Source organism: Gekko japonicus, unplaced genomic scaffold (genome assembly GCF_001447785.1).
Source record: "Gekko japonicus isolate JY-2015 unplaced genomic scaffold, Gekko_japonicus_V1.1 scaffold1889, whole genome shotgun sequence".
Lineage (NCBI taxonomy): Eukaryota > Metazoa > Chordata > Lepidosauria > Squamata > Gekkonidae > Gekko > Gekko japonicus.
The window spans coordinates 281,586-301,143 of record NW_015162006.1 but is presented as its reverse complement, the minus strand read 5'-3'; the positions used below and the strand labels follow the sequence as shown (position 1 = coordinate 301,143).

At 49.1% G+C, this 19,558-nt stretch overlaps 1 protein-coding gene across 1 annotated transcript in view; it reads left to right on the top strand.

Annotated features, from left to right (window-relative positions):
- Positions 1–551: 551 nt before the first annotated feature.
- MEGF6 (multiple EGF-like-domains 6) overlaps positions 552–19,558 on the top strand; it is a 279,570-nt gene continuing 260,563 nt past the window's right edge. The window contains exons 1-2 of the mRNA XM_015405472.1: positions 552–637; positions 9,166–9,300. Coding sequence (XP_015260958.1) covers positions 552–637; positions 9,166–9,300 — 221 coding nt within the window. The remainder of the gene's footprint in view (positions 638–9,165; positions 9,301–19,558) is intronic.

Genomic DNA, 19,558 nt, shown 5'->3' with positions numbered 1-19,558 from the left:
GGTGGGGTTTTCCTTCTGCTGGGAGGGTCGGATTCGCAGCTACCTTGAGCAAGGGGAGCTGAGCTAGAGACACCCAGATGGGGCTGCTTCTTGGATGGAGCCTGGTTTTTGCAAACTGCCAGCCCTCGAGGCGTTCTCGGACCCCTGGCAGAAGCCAGACGAGAAAGCTGCCGTGCCAAAAGTTGACCTGCAACCTTAAGGAGCTCGCCCCGGCTTGGGTTCCATCTCTGTGACCCCCCTCCCCTAACCCATCTTTTCTACGGACGTGAGAACCCAGAGGGGGATTTGCCTGTACTGAGCGCCAGGAGGAAGTTTCCCGGGGTGACCAATACATCTCTCAGCAAGGGGGAAAACTGTGTGGCTTCCAAAATTTGTTCTCTGTAAAGTGGGGGGGGGGGAGAGCCCTGGCTGGGTCAAAAAGTAGCAATGCGCTTCTTTTCTCTCTCTCTCTCTCTGAAGAACAGTGGTTTGTCAGAATAGTCACTTGCTTGGGAAAACAAGGGATACTTTGTGGGGGCTTGCTGGTGCCACCCTGGCTAATCCTTGATGCGATGGAGCTCCACGCTCTCGCCTTCTCCTTCATCTTTGCACTGAAGCTACCATTGGCTGCCTGTGGGAACAAGCTGCTGCCACACATGTGAGTATTTAAACTTCTCTTTGCTTCGGGACGGTTTTGTGAACTCAGCAACACTTTCGTGGTCTTCTTTGGGAGAGCTAATGTAGAATTTTACTGGCTAAGAGACCAAAAAGTCCTGGATTCAAATCTTATCCCCGGTGCAGTCTTTTAAGCATGTTTATAATAAATTCCCATGAATCCAGAGGGACTTACCTCTAAGTATAGGATCATGTTGAAGGTGGCTTTAGGTATGGCAAAATCTCACCCCTGCCCCCCAAATATGGGGATAATAACAGCACTAACCTCTCCTTCAAGGGTGTTGTAAAAGATCTGGGATAATGTATGTAGGATGCTTTGATTGTTCTAACATGCTCTTATGTGTAATGTCTATTAATGTCAGCAGCACGCCTTCTTGTCCTGCAGTTGGTAAGACCACAGGAGTCTTGGGGGGGAGGGAGGCGGGCGGGGAGCCAAGGCTCCCGTTCCTGTCCTTTTATCTTCAAGCAGCTATTTAGCTGATGAAACTTTCCCAAGGGGGGGGGAATGAATGGCTCTGCCTGGTTTAAGTTCTGTTTCAGGAGATCCAGATGGCTAAGCCTGCCCAGAAAGACATGGCATCCTTCATGTTGTTCTTCTCCATTTTATCCTTACAACAACCCTGTGAGGCAGGTTAAGCTGAGAGGGTGTGATAGGGTTGCCAATCTCCAGGTGGCGCCTGGAAATCTCCTGCTATTACAATGGATCTCCAGCCGACCACGATCAGTTCCCCTGGAGAAAATGGCTGCTTTGGAAGGTAGTCTCTATGGCATGATACACTGGCTGAGGTCCCTCTCCAAACCCCTCCACCCTTCAAGTCTCCAGGAATTTCCCAACCCGGACCTGGAAACCCTCGGGCGTGACTGGCCCAAGGTCTCCCAGCAAGCTTCCAAGGCAGACTGGGATTTGAATCTGGGTCTCCCAGATCCGAGTCTGGTGCTCTAACATTAGCCACGTTGGGTGGCTATTGTAATGTATTAGTTGCCGGTGTGCCGCCTTGGGTTCCTCAAGTCGAAAGAGAAATTATATACAGTGGGTAGAAGGTATATAGAAAACGGTTCTCTAATTTTCTTTAGATAAGAACGGATTCTTGAAAATCTCTCAGATTAACCATTCTGTTGCCTCAGCATTTCGCCTTCCTTTGCTGCACCATTGTGTGTTATTACCATTAGACAGATGGGTAGACTGAGGCTGAGTGTTATCTAAAACCACACAGTGATCACCTGCTGGCATGTTACAAATGCAAACTAGTTTGAAACCCTTTTGAACTTTCTCAAAGGGTTCTAGACCCAGTTTTTTTGTTTTTTTAAAGGGTGCTGAAAATCCTTTTGTCAGGATGGCAAACTGTCTCACAGAAATGCAGTTCCCAGATTTCCTCAGCTGGGAACTGTGACAGGCAGGTTACAAACTGGTTTACATGCAGGGCCGGCTCCAGCTTATTTTGCACCCTAGGCGAGGATCCCTTTTGGGGGCCCCCGTGCACCCACCAATTTTCAAAAATAAATGCATTTTAGGAAGAATGAAAAACACAAATAATCAAGAAACTCCCAGAGTACGGGCCGGGTGCAGTTTGGTGCCCCTAAGGGCCGTCCTGCTCTAGGCGATCACCTAGTTCGCCTAGTGAGTGAGCCGGCCCTGTTTACATGGGTAAGGGAGAGAGGTGTTGCCAAAATGGGACTTGAATCCCATTTCTGGTCCAAATTCAACACGCTTCCATTGGGAGTCAAACCAAGGTAGATGCTGGCAGATTTGTGAATGAATTTCGTTTGTTATTTTATTGCTAAAGAGCAGTAGGAGGCGCCACAATTCAGACTGGTGAAGAGGAAGGTTTCTAAAAACTCTTTCCATTTGCATTATTGTGTCTCCCTCCCCCATGCATGTCTTCTACTAGGCAAAATGCACAGACCATTTGAAACCTGGAATATGTTAAAGGAAAAAGAGTTAAACCCCACGCCTACTTGGAGCCCCGATCCAATTTCCCCCAAGCTGCATGTTTATTACTAAAAACACCATGCTGGAGATCTGATCATATATTTGGTTTGACGCTCGATTACACTGAATTATGTGGTTTAACATCAGTTGTTCTGTACCACATATCAGCGTCGGGGTGGGGTAGGAGTTAATAATTTTTCTTTTGCAAATCAACCACACTTGGAAAAAATGGAATTAAATTGTCTTTGTGCCTTATCTTTCTTCTTCTGCCTGTGAAAGAATTTAATGGCCAATGTTTCCCCTCTGCTCAGGACCCTGTACATGTAAAACTTTCTGACCAGCAGAAATTCAGCAGCTAAACCTTTGTACTTTTTATTTCCCCACATGGGGAAAAAAACAGGGGGGAGAAGCTAGTAACCCTCTAATTGAAAAGACTGTTAATTTTTTATGGGAGCTGTATTCACTTCCAGCCTCTTCCTCCTTCCCTTTTTCTTGTTAGCATTAAAAGCGTTTTGTATTGTAATTAAAGGTTATGGGTTTAACTTGACATACCGTGCGGATCTTTGGAAAGTTCCTGTACAAGTCTGAGTTGCTGCCAGGACAGACGTCCTCTACTCAGCAACATCACCCCCCCCCCCCCCCCCCGTTTTTCTTTGTAAACCCAACTAGTGCTGAACAATGCACTAAATGCAAAACCATCATTTCCATATGTTGTTATGGCAGCCCGGGCATCTGTTCGTGTGTGTGTGCTTTGAAAAACTCCACCAGAATTTCCTTGTTCCTGGAAAACTCATTAGTTTTATAAGCCTAGAAGTTTAAGGCAAGGATCGTTTGGGATTGTTGAATTCTTGTATCTTTTGAGGATGCCAAGGGCTGGATGTACAAGTCTTACAACCCAGTCAAAAGCCAGAACACTTGGGTTTAAGCCTATTTTTACATAATGGAATTCACTGGCCAGTGCGCCATATTCCAGGTTAATGGGGTTGTTGGGGGGCAGGATGGAGCAAGTAGAAGCTGACAATGTCAGTTTCATTTATGCCCCCCCCGAACATTTTCGTGGTGTGGGTAGCCTAAAGCCTGAACTTTGTGCATGAGAACCTTGATCTGATTTCCTGACTTGCATATAACTTTTTAACAAGTAGTCACAGCAATATGGGAGCGGGATTTGGATTGAGGCCGCGGTGCTGAAGAGGAGAGGGATGGTTATTTTTGATATCAGGGGTCATTTCCTAGAAAAAGAGGTGCAGGAGCTCATTAGCATAGCTCATTAGCACAGCTTATTTGCATATGCCACACCTCCTGACATCACTGGAAGTGTGTCAGAAGGCAACACCCACTGGACGGTTTTGGATTGCTAGCTATTTTTTTTTGGGGGGGGGGAATGCAGATCTGTCCTCCCAGAGGAGGGAAAGCTTGTACCTGAATAAAACTTGATCTTAAAGGTGCCACTGGACCGTTTTGGACTGGGGGGCCGGCAACACCCACTGCAACTTACCTGGCTGCTTCTTGCTCCTCGTGGCCTGGGGCTGCTGAGAGCAGGGGGCGGGGCTTGTTGCATGCACCCGCCCCCTGGGCTCTTTACTGCTGGAGCTCCGCTCCTTTGGGCTCCTGCAGGAAATTACCCCTTCTTTTGGTTATTTTCTTGAAAGCATCCCCCCCCCCCAGTGCTGTTAGCTCAGTCAGGGCAAAAAAGATAGTCACCTATATTATACCTCTCTTTTCCCCTTTACTGGGTCTAATAGAAGTCTTGAGGATCTGTGAAGGAATGAGTCAGCCCCTCCACCCATAGACACAGACACCACAGGCTCATTTCAAATTTGATGGGTTTGTAAGATGCATCTTTACAGTACAGTGTTTGGATTTCAAGTCAGCACCAGCTGGCTGGTGGCAGATTGGTTTCCCCAAAATAGGGGGAAACCCGCCACCATCGGGGAGATGACGACCCTAACAGGAAAGTTATTGGGAGTTTCCTTTTAAGAGCCAGGCATCAAACACCTGTAACTATAAGTTATGTATGGAAGAGCAGTAAATTGCTCTGTATACATTACTGTTGCCAAAACATAGATTATATACGCACTACAAGCTTATACTGGTTTTACTCCAGTCATGACTTCCCCGGAGAATGTTGAAGAAGCAGGAGAAGGAGTTCTGGGAGTGGCTTACAATTGCCTTCCCTTCCTCTCCTTGCAACAGGCGCCTTGTGAGGTGATGGGGCTGAGAGAGTTCTGAGAGGACTGTGACTGACCCAAGGTCACCCAGCTGGCTTCATGTGAAAGAATGGGGAATCAAACCCGATTCTCTATATTACGGTCTGCTGCTCTTTACCACTACACCAAGCTGGCTGTTAGGAATTGCTGGTTGATGAAAGTGGTGTGAACTCTCTGTTTGGAGATCTATCCCCGCGCCACTATAGAGGATGACACCACTTTCATCTGTCCAGGCCCGCAGGTCTTCTGTTCCCTCAAAGGACCCTGCTCTCTCTTTCTCAGTGAGCCTTATGTCTGAAACTACCTCCTATGATTCTTAAAAAGGTAAAGGTTCCCTTGCTCAAAAGCCAGTCGAATCCGACTCTAGGGTTGCAGTGCTCATCTCCGTTTCCAAGCCGAAGAGCCAGCGCTGTCCGAAGACGTTTCCGTGGTCATGTGGCCGGCATGACTCAACACCAAGGCGCACGGAACGCTGTTACCTTCCCACTGAAGTGGTACCTATTTATCTACTTGCAATGTCTTGCTTTCAAACTGCTAGGCTGGCAGAAGCTGGGGCCAGAGACAGGAGCTCACTCCGTCATGCGGCAACTCGGGTCTCGAACTGCTGAACTATTGACCTTCCACAGCCTGCAGTTCAGCGTCTTAACCACTTGAGCCACCGCAGCTCCTCCTATGTTTCTTAGCTCTCTCCTAAAAAAGGTAAAGGTAAAGGTTTCCCTTGCTCGAAAGCTAGTCAAATCCGACTCTAGGGGGTGGTGCTCATCTCCGTTTCCAAGCCAAAGAGCTAGCGTTGTCCGAAGACATTTCCATGGTCATGTGGCCGACATGACTAAATGCCGAGGTGCACAGAACACTGTTACCTTCCCACCAAAGTGGTACCTGTTTATCTACTTGCAACTTCTTGCTTTCAAACTGCTAGGTTGGCAGGAGCTGGGGCCAGAGATGGGAGCTCACTCCATCACACAGCACTAGGGTCTTGAACTGCCCAACTACGGGCCTTCCAGTCCGCAGCTCAGTGTCTTAACATCTGAGCCACCGCAGCCCTCCTACTTCCTTACAGTTCCTCCTTAAAACTTGCATTTGCCCTTGAAACCTTTGGCAGACCCCTTGCATTCTCTTTACTTCATCCCCCTTCAAATTAATCATTACTGTTATATGTACTGAGGCTTGTTTTCAGGAGGAATGGGAAACATAGCAAACCCACACCGCGCAAATATAATCCAAAGATACATCCATGTTGGATACAAAGGCATCCTACATATTAAGTGGGTAATCTCTACAATTATGGTTCCTTATTCAAAAGCCGTTAGCTGCGTTCATTGCTGATGACCAGGGGTCTTTTCATAGAAAAATAGGTGCAGGAGCTCATTACCATCACTTATTTGCATATGTCACACCCCCTGACATCACTGGAAGTGTGTCAGAAGGCAACACCCACCGCTCAGGCTCCACTGGACTGTTTCGGATTGCTAGCTATTTGGGGGGGGGGGAATGTGCAGATCTGTCCTCGCAGAGGAGGGAGAGCTTGTACCTGAATAAAACTTGGTCTTAAAGGCGCTACTGGATTGTTTTGGACTGGGGGGCCGGGGGGGAGGGCTCTGCAGCTTACCTGGATGCTTCTTGCTCTGACTGAGGGCTGCTGGGAGCAGGGGTGGGGCTTGTTGCATGTGCCCACCCCTTGGGCTCTTTACTGCCGGAGCTCCGCTCCTGTGCGCTCCTGCAGGAAATGACCCCTGCTGATGACTGTTTTAAAGTCACACGTTTGTTCGAATTGCTTAGCAATTCAGTTTTAAGTGTTGCGGGCCATACACATTTTAGTCAGGAAAATCCCCAATAATAGGGGCAGTAGTCCTCAGCCTTTCCAGACACAGGACACCCTGCAAGGATTGTGGGCAGTAGACAAAAAAGGTGTCCCTGGTGAGGAACAAGCCAGAGGTGCAGAACAAGAGAGCTGGGGAGAGGAAAGTGTGACTCGAGCGCCGGGACGTGTGTTGCATGAAGGAATGAGGTACAAAGGAATCATTCTCTCTTGGACTGATCTTGTCTTGTCGTTCTGCCGTTCTTCTCTGAATGCGTGCAAAGAAGAGGCAGGAAGGATGCTGCCCTTGCTCATCCTGCATGTGAACTACCCACAGGGCTTTCCCAAGAAACAGCAAAAAAGAAAGTGGGAGACCATATAGTGGCTCAGGACCCAGCAGGTGGGACTCCGCAATCTGCCGGAGTATCCCGAGATTCCTGACCTATGGATTGAAGACCAGTACAAACGAGTATGGAAGAGACGATGTTCTGCGCTTCTCCCAACACAGAAAGGCATCGTCTTCCTTCATTCAACATACCGTTTGCATCCATTTCTACAGAACACACATGAAGCCAACAGAAGACAGAAGAATTGTAGGCCCCCAAAGCAATGTTTGCTTAATGTGGGAATAAAAGGAGTTCCCATATTTTCACCATATTTTCTTCCCGTCGAATATCTGACAACCCAGATTTCATAATTGTCTTGGCCGTTCAGTAGACATTGATATTCACCAGAATGCTTTTTGTGTGTGTGCAGATGTCAGCTGTTTGGCGCTGTCAATTGGGGGGCTTGTCCGTTGGTGCTAGCCAGGAGTTGTAAATTCCTGTAAGACACCCCTGTCTCTTAGACAAAAAGCTCAGGCAGATGAATGTTCCTAAACCACATATTGTAGCCAATTGTTGAAGCGTCAAATAGACAATTTTAGAACAGCTTGACAGCATATCCGTTTGGCAGCCCTACACACAGACCACAATCATGTGTTTCTGTGTATCTTGGTAAAGAAGAATTGCACAAGGTCTCCGCTGTATGGTTTGTTCCAAAGCCGCCTTGTGCCCTTTTAATCTGTTGACTTTAGACATCATCAATGAATGGAACTGCTTCCTTGACAGACCCTTTGCTGGATTTATTTTGGCACATCCTGCCCCCCTGATCCTCCCTTTCCCAACTTTCCGAAGACAATAGGTATTGCTCACCAGACAGGTTTAGTGTAATGCAAAAAAATTAACTTGACAATAAACAAACAATTCTGTTTTCATGCAGAGAAACGCTGAGAGCCAACTGGCTGTCAGACGTGATCAGTGCAACGTTAAGTGTGCTCTGTCGACGACATGGGGCAGAACTAACTGGTGCATCCCAGAACCCTTTGCCACGTGTGCAGAGGGGTGTTTGGTGCAGCAGCCCCTTAGATTGTGTGTGGGTTTATGAGCACCCCTTAAAAATATTGGTACTCTACCTGGTCATTTGAGCTGCTATTAGGATTGTTACCTGATCAAGAGAACAGGAAAAAGCAACCTGGCCATTGAAAAACAAACAAGCTCAAAACACCTGTGGATCAGTTTGCAAAAACGGAGGATGTGTTCTTTTCCACTGGCACATTGTCCAATTTAATATATGCCATCAGTGGCCTTCTGCTATCTACACAGAACAAAGAAAATATATACAAAATGTTTTATAGATGGTATGTAACAGCTGAAAGGTTAGCTAAAATTGACCCAAAATGTTCTAATAAGTGTTGGAAATGTGAAAATAAGGTTGGCTCATTTTACCACATGTGGTGGCATTATGAAAGATCTAAGAAATATTGGGTAATGGTACACGAAATCTTGCAAAAGGTATTAGGGACTGTAGTACCATTTACACCAGAGGTTTTGTTGTTGAATATTCTACCTGATAATTCTAACAAAGATGATTGCTATTTGATCATGGCAGGCACTGTTTTACAAAAAGACTTCAAAACTGTAAGCCGCTCAGAGACCCCCTGGGGGTTCGAGCGGGGTAGAAAGTTGAAAGATAAAATAAAATAAAAATAAAAAGCTCACTGTTCTGTGTTCTAGTCATACCTGCGGAATGAAAATAGCTTGATCTTTCCAACTGGCTGCTTTGGAAGGTGGACTCTATGGCATTCTTCCCCATTAAAGTCTCTCCCCTCCCCAAACCCCACCCTCCTCAAGCTCCACTCCCAAAATCTCTAGGTATTTCCTAACCCAGAGTTGGCAACCCCAGCACAGCAACCCAAGACTTCCTTGCTTGTCTCTCATCCAAGTACTATCCTGGGCCGACCCTGTTAAGCTTCTGAGATCTGACTAGATCAGGTTAGCCTGAGCCATACATGTCATGGTAAGGAGCGAAATTGTTTTCAAAGAACCCGCTGGTCAGAATACTGAGTGCAGGAGCAGATTTCTGTCTTATGAAGAAGGGGGGATACATAATCCTTGGTTTTTCCTTATCTCTGCAACTAGAAAAACCTTTGCTTTTTCTTGGCGAACCCCTCCCCTCAAAAAAATTCAAGGAAGGATCCTGAGTCAAACGTACCCATGTATTTTTTTCCCCCTTTCCCCTCAACCCCCTCTTTACAGGCCAAATGTCTGTGCCGAGCAAGAGCTTGCCATGGTGGGCCGGTGGCAGCCACGTGTCCAAGCCTTTTCCCGATTGGTCAAAGTGTGGAAGCCGGGCTGCGGAGGGCAGCCGTGGTGCATGGGCTACGAGCGGAGGTAGGTGTTAACGCTTCCATGAATTTATGATTGACTTAGATTGTTAGGTCGTCTCATCTCAAAGGCTCTGGGGGTTGGGGGGGGGATACTCAGCAAACCTGCTCCCCCCCTGCAGAATTCAGATCAGTTCACAGTTCTGCTCCCCTCCCCCCATTCGGTGGCTTAACTCTGAGCCCCCAAAGCCACCCCAAACAGGTGGGTTTTGAGAGTTGTCCTCAGGCTTACACTTTAGGGCAGGGGTGACAAACATGTGGTCCGGGGGGCGGATCAGGCCCCTGGAGGGCTTCCATCAGGCCCGCAGTGGAGTTGGCCATCTCCTGCTTCCAGTTCTGCTGCTGCTGCTGCATCATAGCTTGCTTCACCATACTCTCTTAATCACTCAGCCATTTAAAGTTTTAACCTGGGTCCTAGACTCAGAACTCTGAGCATGAGATTTCTGTGGTGAATGTCAATAAATCAAAAGTAGGTTTGCAGGTCACAGAGCTAATGTCTTAAGCATGTTTTTATTTTAAGTAAAAAAAAATCTTTGCGTTTGTGTCCTTTATAAAGTTTATATCTCTGCTACCTGGCATTACATTTTATGTCACACATCGCCCGACCCAGCAAGGTCTCGTTTATGGCAGATCTGGCCCTCATAACAAATGAGTTCGACACCCCTGCTTTAGGGAGTCTCCAGTGGGAGGAACCACTATAAATGGGAGGAGAATACTTCCTTTCATGCCCTTACTTCTTGGGTGCAGCACATCGATAGCATCATAAAAACGAGAGAACACCTTCAATGGGTGATGATGGAGCTCATGGGAACAGGCCATCTGTAAAAGATGTTGGGCCCAGAGGTCATTTCGGGGGGGATTGCGGGGGAACGCAGTTCCCCCGGGTGAGGTGCGGGGGGCGGGGCACATGACGAAGCCCCGCCCCCTGTTTCCAGCAGCCCCGCTTCCGGCCCTCATTCAGCCAGGAGGAGGCAGGAGAAGAGGGAGGGTAAGTTGCTTCCTCCCCGCCTCTCCCCACCCCTGCCTGCCTGGTGCCAGGGAGGGCCTTGGCGGGGCTTCCTCGCACTCCCGCCGGCCTTGCAGGTCCACCGCCGGGCAACTGATGTCAGGAGGTGTGGCATATGCTAATGAGTTATGCTAATGTGTTCCCCTAGCTCTTTTTCTACGAAACGACCCCTGGTTGGGCCAACACTGTTTTAGTTATACCTGAGGAATGGAAATGGCTTGATCTTTCTAATTGCAAACACTTGGAGGACTCAAGCGGGGTTCTACTCAAAGATGCTCACATACCTGCAGAACAAAATCCTTTCTTTATAGAAATTTGTATATTGGACTGGAGAAGTTGGGAAAATGTGATGGGCAAATTCCCTATCACTTTATTTAGAACTGGCTCACTAGTTGCAAGCTTTCTCTGTGACTGGTAAAAATAATGTCCTTCATTTTCAGAGAGCTGTCCTAATTGATAATGTTGGTGCATATGCTTGTGCATTATGGTGTTTCGCTGACCCTGCACTCACTTCACAATACAGGCAGATGTAGATCCATGGCCAGAAATTGGCCTAGAAGTATACTCATACAGAGGGTATAAATGCACAGCAGCCAGAATCTAACTATACAGGTTGTCTAGATTCAGGTGGGTAGGAGCCAAACAAAAGTTTGAGTCCAGTGGCACCCTTAAGACCAACAAAATATCTTGAATAAAAACACTGTTGGTCTTTAAAGGTGCCACTGGACTCAAACTTTGTTCCACAGGCTGTCTAATAACTCCTAGGCCAAAAGACTGGAAGGTAGGAGCAGATTTACTTTTTACTAAGAAGATGGGGGCAGGGAGAGTACACTGGCTTTGCAGATAAAGGGGCTAGAGAGGCTGTTGTTGAGACCCCTGCTGTTGTGGCATTAGTGTGTTATATGTCTGTGTTGTATAAAATGATTTCCATTTTCATCTTGTTAGCCTCCTTGCAGGCCTCCATTGGCGGAAAGGCAGCTTAGAAATCCCCTAAATAAATGACTAATTATTTTGGAAATCTCTAAGGACAGGGGATTAATGCTAGATCAGGGTTGGCCGCACATGGCACACTTGCTGATGCTGGCACACCAGTCCCTTTTGCTTGGGCCTGAGGACCAGATCTTTGCCCAAACAACCAAGGCATTGCTGGGACCAGCAGCAGCATGGAAGCATGCTTGAACGCATGAAGCTGCCTCATATTGAATAAAACTTTGTTGGTCTTAGAGATGCCACTGGACTCTAACTTTGTTGTATTGCTTCAGACCAACGTGGCTGCCCACCTTGATGTATCATGCTGAATCAGACCCTCAGTCAGGGGTCATTTCCTGCAGGAGCGCACAGGAGCGGAGCTCCGGCAGTAAAGAGCCCAGGGGGTGGGCACATGCAACAAGCCCCACCCCCTGCTCCCAGCGGCCCTCAGTCAGAGCAAGAAGCAGCCAGGTAAGCTGCAGAGCCCCCCCCCCCAGCCCCCCGGCCCAAAACAGTACAATGGCACCTTTAAGACCAAGTTTTATTCAGGTACAAGCTCTCCCTCCTCTTTGAGACGCGCGCGACCCCCCCGTTCCCCCCCCCCCCAATAGCTAGCAATCCAAAACAGTCCAGTGGAGCGTGAGTGGTGGATGTTGCCTTCTGGCACACGTCCGGTGATGTCAGGGGGTGTGGCATATGCAAATAAGTTATGCTAATGAGCTATGCTAATGAGCTCCTGCACCTCTTTTTCTATGAAATGATCCCTGCCCTCAGTCCATCTAAATCAGTATTGTCTACTCAGTGACAGTGGCTCTCCAGGGTCTCAGGCAGAGGTCTTTCACTCCACCTACTGCCAGATCCTTTAACTGGAGATGCCGGGGCTCGAACCTGGAATCTTCTGCATGCTAAGCAGTTGCTCTACCCTGAGCCACCACCCCTCCCTGCCTTCCAGATCTGTACAACCACCAGCTGAATTTAAGGCAAATCCCTGAGATGCTGCCACCACTGCCGGAGCTTCGTTTGCTCCAAGCATATTTGGGCAGGTACTGTACAACCCTTCTCTCCCCAACCCCCCAACCCCAATTTATTTGCTGGCACGCAGCATCTTTACAGGTGGGCACTGCATTTTTTGTGGAGGCCCTTGGGCCACAAAAAGATTGCCTGTTGCTGTGCTTGATAAATCTAGGTCTGCTTTGCACACGACGTTGTCCTACATGGAAGTAATCGATATGCGTGTGGCTGATGGGGAATAAGTGTATTCCATTCTTTCCCCCCCTTCCAAACATAACAGCTCGTGCTTCAGATTAGAGCCAGGTGCTGTCGACAGTTTCAGCTGCTGCTGGCTCTCTGATGTGGAGTTTGTTAACAGCAGATACGCTCCAGTGATCTTTTGGGGCGCTTGGGATCACTGGTGGAGGAGGCAGGCACTGCACTGGGTGGTGAATATAAGCAATAAAGCAAAATAGATGTAAGGCGATCATGGCAAAGGTCCACCTTAGTCTTTGTGTTCCGTTTTCAGCAATAGCTAACCAGATGCCCCTCATGTGCCACAGCATGTGGTAGTCAGAGTCTACAGGGCTATTTTTGGGCAGGAACGCACAGGAACGGAGTTCCGGCTGGCTCCCAAGCTGGCCACGCCCAGCAGGAACTCATTAGCATAATAGGTCACACCCAACAGCAGAAACTCATTAGGATTGGCTACATTAGGGGTGTGTGGCCTAACATGCAAAGGAGTTCCTGCTACAAAAAAAAGGCCCTGGGTTTTGACAACAAACAAGGTTAACAGAATAACAAGCAAAAGGTGGGTGTGGCTGGATGACCACACTTCTGGTAACATGGGGGTGCGGCCTAATGTGCTAATGAGCTGTGCTGTCAGGGGTGTGGCCTAATATGCTAATGAGTTTCTGCTGTTGGGTGTGGCCTATTATGCTAATGAATTGCTGCTGGGCTTTTTCTACAAAAAGAGCCCTGGTCAGAGATATGTTGCCTCTGCACATGTAGAATCTCCTTAGCTATTGTGGCTAATAGACATCCTCCCTGAATGTACCCAACCATATGTGGAAATCTATCTATGAACCTGAACCTATAAAGCCACCTTACCTCGGCCAGTCTAGCCCAGTCGACTCTGCTCTTATCAGAATTGGCTCTCAAAGGCTTTGTATAGTATTTGTGCCAACTGTTTGAGCATGCAAGTTGAGTCTCTGCGTGGCCCGTAGCTACAGTGGGGCTATTGGGGGCTCCGCCCCTTCCTTAAAGGGCCAGCCCCCTCCATTAAAGGCCCCCCGCTTCTTAAAGCCCTCCACTTCTTCTCAAAAGCATTTAAAGGATCCCTTTAAATGTTTTTGAGAAGAAGCAGGGGTGGCACGTGCCCCTCTCCCTCCCTCCTGCAAGATTTAAAGGGCCTTCCAGCTGATCAGCGGGCCACATGTTCCCGCCGATCAGCTGAAGGGCTCTTTAGATCTTGTAGGAGAGGAGGGAAAGGGGCACGCACACCCTGCTTCATTGTGGAAAACAATGAGAGCCCCACCAGGAAAAAAATTGCCCCACAAGCCACAAAATCCTAGCTATGGGGCTGGTCTGGGTGTGTGCCATGGGGCAGGCACCATGGCTCACTGGTACAGCATCTGCTTTGCATGCAGAGAGTCCCAGGTTCAATCCCTGACATCTCCAGTTAAAATAATCAGGTAACAAGCAGTGGAAAAGACTTGAGGCCCTAGAGAGCTGCCACAAGTCAGAGTTGACCATAGTGACCTTGACAGAAAAATGGTCTGATTCAAAATAAGTCAGCTTCATGTGTTTAACAGCATGTACATGCAGGCAGAGTCTGTGCGTATGTCCACTGCATGCACATAGGTTTGCTCAGGGCTTTTTTGGTAGAAAAAGCCCAGCAGGAACTCATTAGCATAATAGGCCACACCCAACAGCAGAAACTCATTAGCATATTAAGCTAAACCCCTGACAGCACAGCACATTAGCATATTAGGCCACACCCCGTGCCTTCCCCGGGCTTGCCCAGGTGCCCCACAGCTGTGGGGAGCCCGGGCAAGACCCCCCCCCCCTTGAAGGAAAGGGAAGGGCAAGCTGGCCCTTGGACAGGCTGGGGAAGGCACAGGGAGGCATTTAAACGCCTCCTTGATCCTTCCAGGCCCACCCGCCTCGGAGCTGCCAGGGGGTTGGTCTCCAGGCCTTCCCTCTGTAGCCACACACACAGAGGTTTTGGCTGTAGTGGGCGTGGCCAATTCTGAAGCCAGCCGGAACTCCGTTCCTGTGCGTTCCTGCCCAAAAATAGCCCTGGTTTGCTAGCACGATGGTACATACAAAGCCTATGAGCATAGTTTTGTATACCCTCTTGTTTACACACTCTTCTAAATGAGGGGTGCAGACCAGCATGTGTTTTCTGAAAGGGTGTATTGGCTGAGCAGTTAGGGAATCTGGTCCTTTTGTTGGCTACAGAATTCTGAAGCATGGTTTCATTTGAGCTTTAACCTGTCCCTTCTGACTAAACTATATGTGGGTCTAAAGACTACAACAATGAACTACTACTACTACTAACATGTCCCAAACTTGGCCAGATAGCTGGGTCTGATTAAAATGGCAATACTTAAAAAAAAAAAGTTCCGCGAAGAAACATGGCTTCTAAGTCTTGCCTTGTGTTTAAGGTATCCCAGGCACCCTATAATTGCCGACAATTAGCTTGTTGATGAGACCTGCCCACGGGTAAGAATAGGTAGCAAGCTGAACCTCTGATACCTGTCGACATATTTTGTCTTGAAGTCTGGGTCTAGCGGTGGAAACCCTTTGAAATGTGAGGGCCCTTGTCTGCTGTCTCAGGACTTCAAAGGCTGTTCCTTGGTAACTGGCCTGTTCGATTCTCTCTCCCGCAGTACGACTTTTTTCTTTCTAGGTTGTAATCACAGAGTGAAAACATAACAATTCCCTTCTCTGTTAGGAAGTAGTTGCTCTTTTCCTGTTCAAAAATGTTGGATTGTTTTGTGTGTGACAAGGAAACGGCGGGGCTTGCACTAATAGCAAATCAACGTTAAAGCTCCCACAAAAAGAAAGTCAAGAGAGAATACAATGGGATTGGCCGTGGATTTAAGGATGCCAACCTCCAGGTGGGGCCTGGGGATCTCCCACTTTCACAACCAATCTCCAGCTGACAGAGACCAGCTCCCCTGGAGAAAATGGCTGCTTGGAAAAGTGGACTCTGTGGCATCATACCATGCTGAGGCCCCTCCCCTCCCCAAACCCCAGATCCACCCCCAAAGTCTCCAGGTATTTTCCACCTCAGACCTGGCAAGCCTAGCCTCCAGCTGGGACCTGGAAACCCCCCGCAATTACAGCTTGTCTCCAGGCTACAGTGATCAGTTCCCCTGGAGAAAACAGATGCTGTGGAAGGTGGACTCTGTGGTTGTTGTGCCCCACTGAGGGCTCTATCTCCAGATCTCCACGAGTTTCTCAGTCTGGTTCTGGTAGCCCTACTCCCTAGGCTTGCCAAGTCCCCCCGGGGGGCGGGGAAACCCCCGCCCCAGAGGCCCGTTCCCTGCCGGTGGTGGATCGCCACGACCATCTGAGGGAAAACTCTATGGTTTTCCCTCCGGTGGTCGTGGCCCCGCCCCCAGCGTGCCCAGCGTCCTAACGTCACTTCCTGGTGACGTGCGTGCGGTGCGCGCACGCACTCCAGTCACCACATGGGAGTCCCCTGCTGCGGCTGAGGTAACGACTTGGCAACCCTACTACTCCCCCACCCCCTGCCAGTGCCCAGGGCAGACCTGGCAACCCTAACAGAGCCATCAATTCACATGGTATTTTAGAGTGAATAAGGGAACAAGCAGCTCTCTGCGATCTAAATTGTGAGCAAAGAGTTAACAAACGAAGGGCAGCCCTACATGCTATACTAGCCCTTTGGATGTGGCACTAACCTTGTTGAAATCCAAGTGGCTAAAGGGGGAGCGTGTTGACTCTACCCAACGCAATCACCAGCCAGTGACAAACACAGTACCTGTGCACAGAGGAAGTGATTTCCCTCCTGTGGGATTACATCTGTAGGCTTAGATTCTACCAGGTTTTTTTTGTTCAGTTTTACCCAATTCTTCTGCTGCTCCTGTCACACATGGTTTTTTGTCCACACAGATCCCATGATCCTTGACACAGCCTTTTTTTTTGGTCAAAAGGGGGAAAGTTGGTAAGGAAAGGAAAGGGGACGGGAAAAAACAAGGGATCCATTAAATAGGGCTTCTCAATTTAAAAATTAGGCATATTTGGAAGTAGATCGCACTGAGTTAAAGGCCCCCGCCCCACGGGGGGGGGGGGATGCGCGGGAAAAGTGCGGCTTTTGAAAGCCACACCAAAATAGACATGCGGCGGCGGGATCATACAGATCCCATGAGCCGCCGTGCAGTTGCTCCCCAGCACGATCAGATGCCAGGGAGACCAGGGAGAAAGTGACAAGACAGAGATGGAAGCTGCCGAACTGCGCATGTGTGAGCATGTGCAGTTCGGCCAGGAGTCTTGGATGCGCCGGCAGAAGAACGCGCCGGCGATCCCACGGCTGCGCTTGATGTGGCCATGCTGGTAAGTCCACCTCTGTAGGTGGTTTATTTTAGATGTGGCTTTTCGGACTGAAGGGCCAGATCGGGGATGGGTGCGCAACTTTTCCCAGATGTTGCGGTGGGATCGCACCCGTTTGCTGCGCCCCCGATCCGTCCCTCTCCCGGCCCAAAACCTTTCGTGTGACCGGGGCCCTAGTTTACTTTCAAGTGAGTCTGTTATAGGGGATAGGGTTGCCAACACCCAGGGGGGGCCCTGAAGACTCCCACCGATGTCTGTTGTGGGGAGGGGAAGGGAAAGGAGTTTGTAAGCCGCTCTGAGGCTCCCTTGGGTAGTGAAGGGCGGGGTATAAATCCAATCTCTTGTTCTTCTTCTTCCCCTCCCAAAAATCCACCTCTCAAGGCTCCCCCCCCAGATTTCCAGGAATTTCCCAACTCAGTGCTGGTAGCCCTATGAGGGGAGCCAGGGAACTGCCTGACATTGGCTCGGCAGGGGAAATGCTGAGAGAGTTGTTGCCATTGCAGCAATACACGATGTCACTTCAGGCACAAAAGTGGAAAGGACTCTTGCCATGTTGGAGCAATGCTCTAGGATTTGCCCAAAGCACTGGTCATCTGTGACTGTGTTACTGGGATTCCAACAGTGTGCTTTATGGCAGGGGTCATTTCGTAGAAAAAGAGGTGCAGGAGCTCATTAGCATAACTTGTTTGCATATGCCACACCCCCTGACATCACCGGAAGTGTGTCAGAAGGCAACACCCACCGCTCAGGCTCCGCTGGACTCAGGGTCGGCTCCAGCTTATTTTGCACCCTAGGCGAGGATCCCACCAATTTTCAAAAATAAATGCATTTTAGGAAGAATGAAAAACACAAATAATCGAAAAACTCCCAGAGTACGGCCCGGGTGCAGTTTGGTGCTCCTAAGGGCCGCCCTGCTCTAGACGATCGCCTAGTTCGCCTAGTGAGTGAGCCGGCCCTGACTGGACTGTTTTGGATTGCTAGCTATTGGGGGGGGGGAGCGTGCAGATCTGCCCTTGCAGAGAAGGGGGAGCTTATACCTGAATGAAACTTGGTCTTAAAGGTGCCACAGGACTGTTCGAGTGTTTTTGGGAATGTGACGTGGGGGGGGGGGGGGGTGCACAGATCTGCCCTCACACAGATCTGTGCAGAAAGAAAAAGAGCGAGAGAGAGAGAAGGAGAGAAGGAAAGAAGGCAGGAAAGAAAGAAGGAAAAGGAGGAAAAGACACATTTTTTGCCTTAGCCCAGGAAGGGATGGCTCCGGAGCGAACTAATTTCTGCAGTAGCCAAATCGCTCCCTCACAACTTTAATGCCGGTAGCTCACAAAGTAGAATCTTTGCTCACAAGACTCCACAGCGTAGAGGGAGCATTGCTCACCAGCTGAACAAAACTGAAGACCCCTGTGGGTTAAGTGTTAGATCGCGCTAACAAAGGAACCGTAGAGTGATTCAGCAAGTGATTCAGCTTTATTTAGAAGTAACGAACAAGCACTAACTCAGTAAGAAACCAGAACAGAAAACAGTGGGAGCTTATGCTCCTTTTAAACATAACCGGGCTAATGTAGCCACGCCTATTTACAAATAACAACCAATGAGATTGCTAGAATAAAGACCAATGGGAGTCTTTCCCTCCTAGGGAATGGTATCGTTCTGATTGGTCGCTGTTACGAAGCGACCAATAGGAAGTTCGCTCAGAGGAGCCCTGGTCTGGCTCGAAGCTTAACATGGGAGTCCTATGAGGTGATTCATGTAATCATTTCAATACATTACAATTCCTCCCCCCTAAGTTAAGCCATCATCCCAATTGTTTTATTATTTACAAACATGCAATCAACCTTTGTACATCAGTTATTCCAACAGTATTTACACTCATAGTCCTTCAGATAAGTCGGCATTTGCCGCGAACGCTGGGACCTGCGGAGCGGTGCAGGCTCCATGGGCAGACAAGGTTGTGGGTCAGAGTGGGGTTCACTACAGCCTGGATCAGGCACAGACTCGACTGGGATTTCAGCCCCGCACACAGGGTTCTGCCCTGACTCGGGGACAGTACCGGGCCTTTCGGTACTCACCGCCTGCTCTGGGGGTGTCCACTCGACATCAGGGGATTCAGCCGTCGGAGAGTCAGCGCTGTCCCTAGCCCAACGTCTCCTTAACTGATCTATGTGGCGCCGCCATATTCGACCGTCAGCTAACTGCACCACATACATTCGAGTACCCACAGAGTCGGATATAACCCCAGGAAGCCATAAGTGCCCGTTTGCATAATTTCGTGCGAAAACCTTGTCCCCTTTTTCAAACATGCGCACCTTCGGTTGCGCCGTGGTACGCTCGGATTGCTCTTCAGTGAGGTCTGGGTGCATTCGGTTCAAACGGGTCGTGAGTCTCCGCCCCATTAACAATTCGGCCGGACTACGGCCTGTAGCACTACAGGGGGTGGTGTGCTGCAGCAAAAGAAAGGAGCCCAGCCTCTGGCTCCAGTCCCCTTCGTCCATTTTACCCAGGGCCTCTTTGGCCGTCCTGACCATCCGTTCGGCTTGGCCATTAGATGCCGGATGGAAAGGGGCCGAAGTCATTTGGCGTATGCCATTACTCGTGAGGAAGAGCCTAAATTCCTCAGACACAAATTGAGGCCCGTTGTCACTGACGATGACGTCAGGCAACCCGTGGGTGGCAAAAAGTCGGCGGAGCGCATGGATCACAGCAAGTGATGTGGTCGATTTCA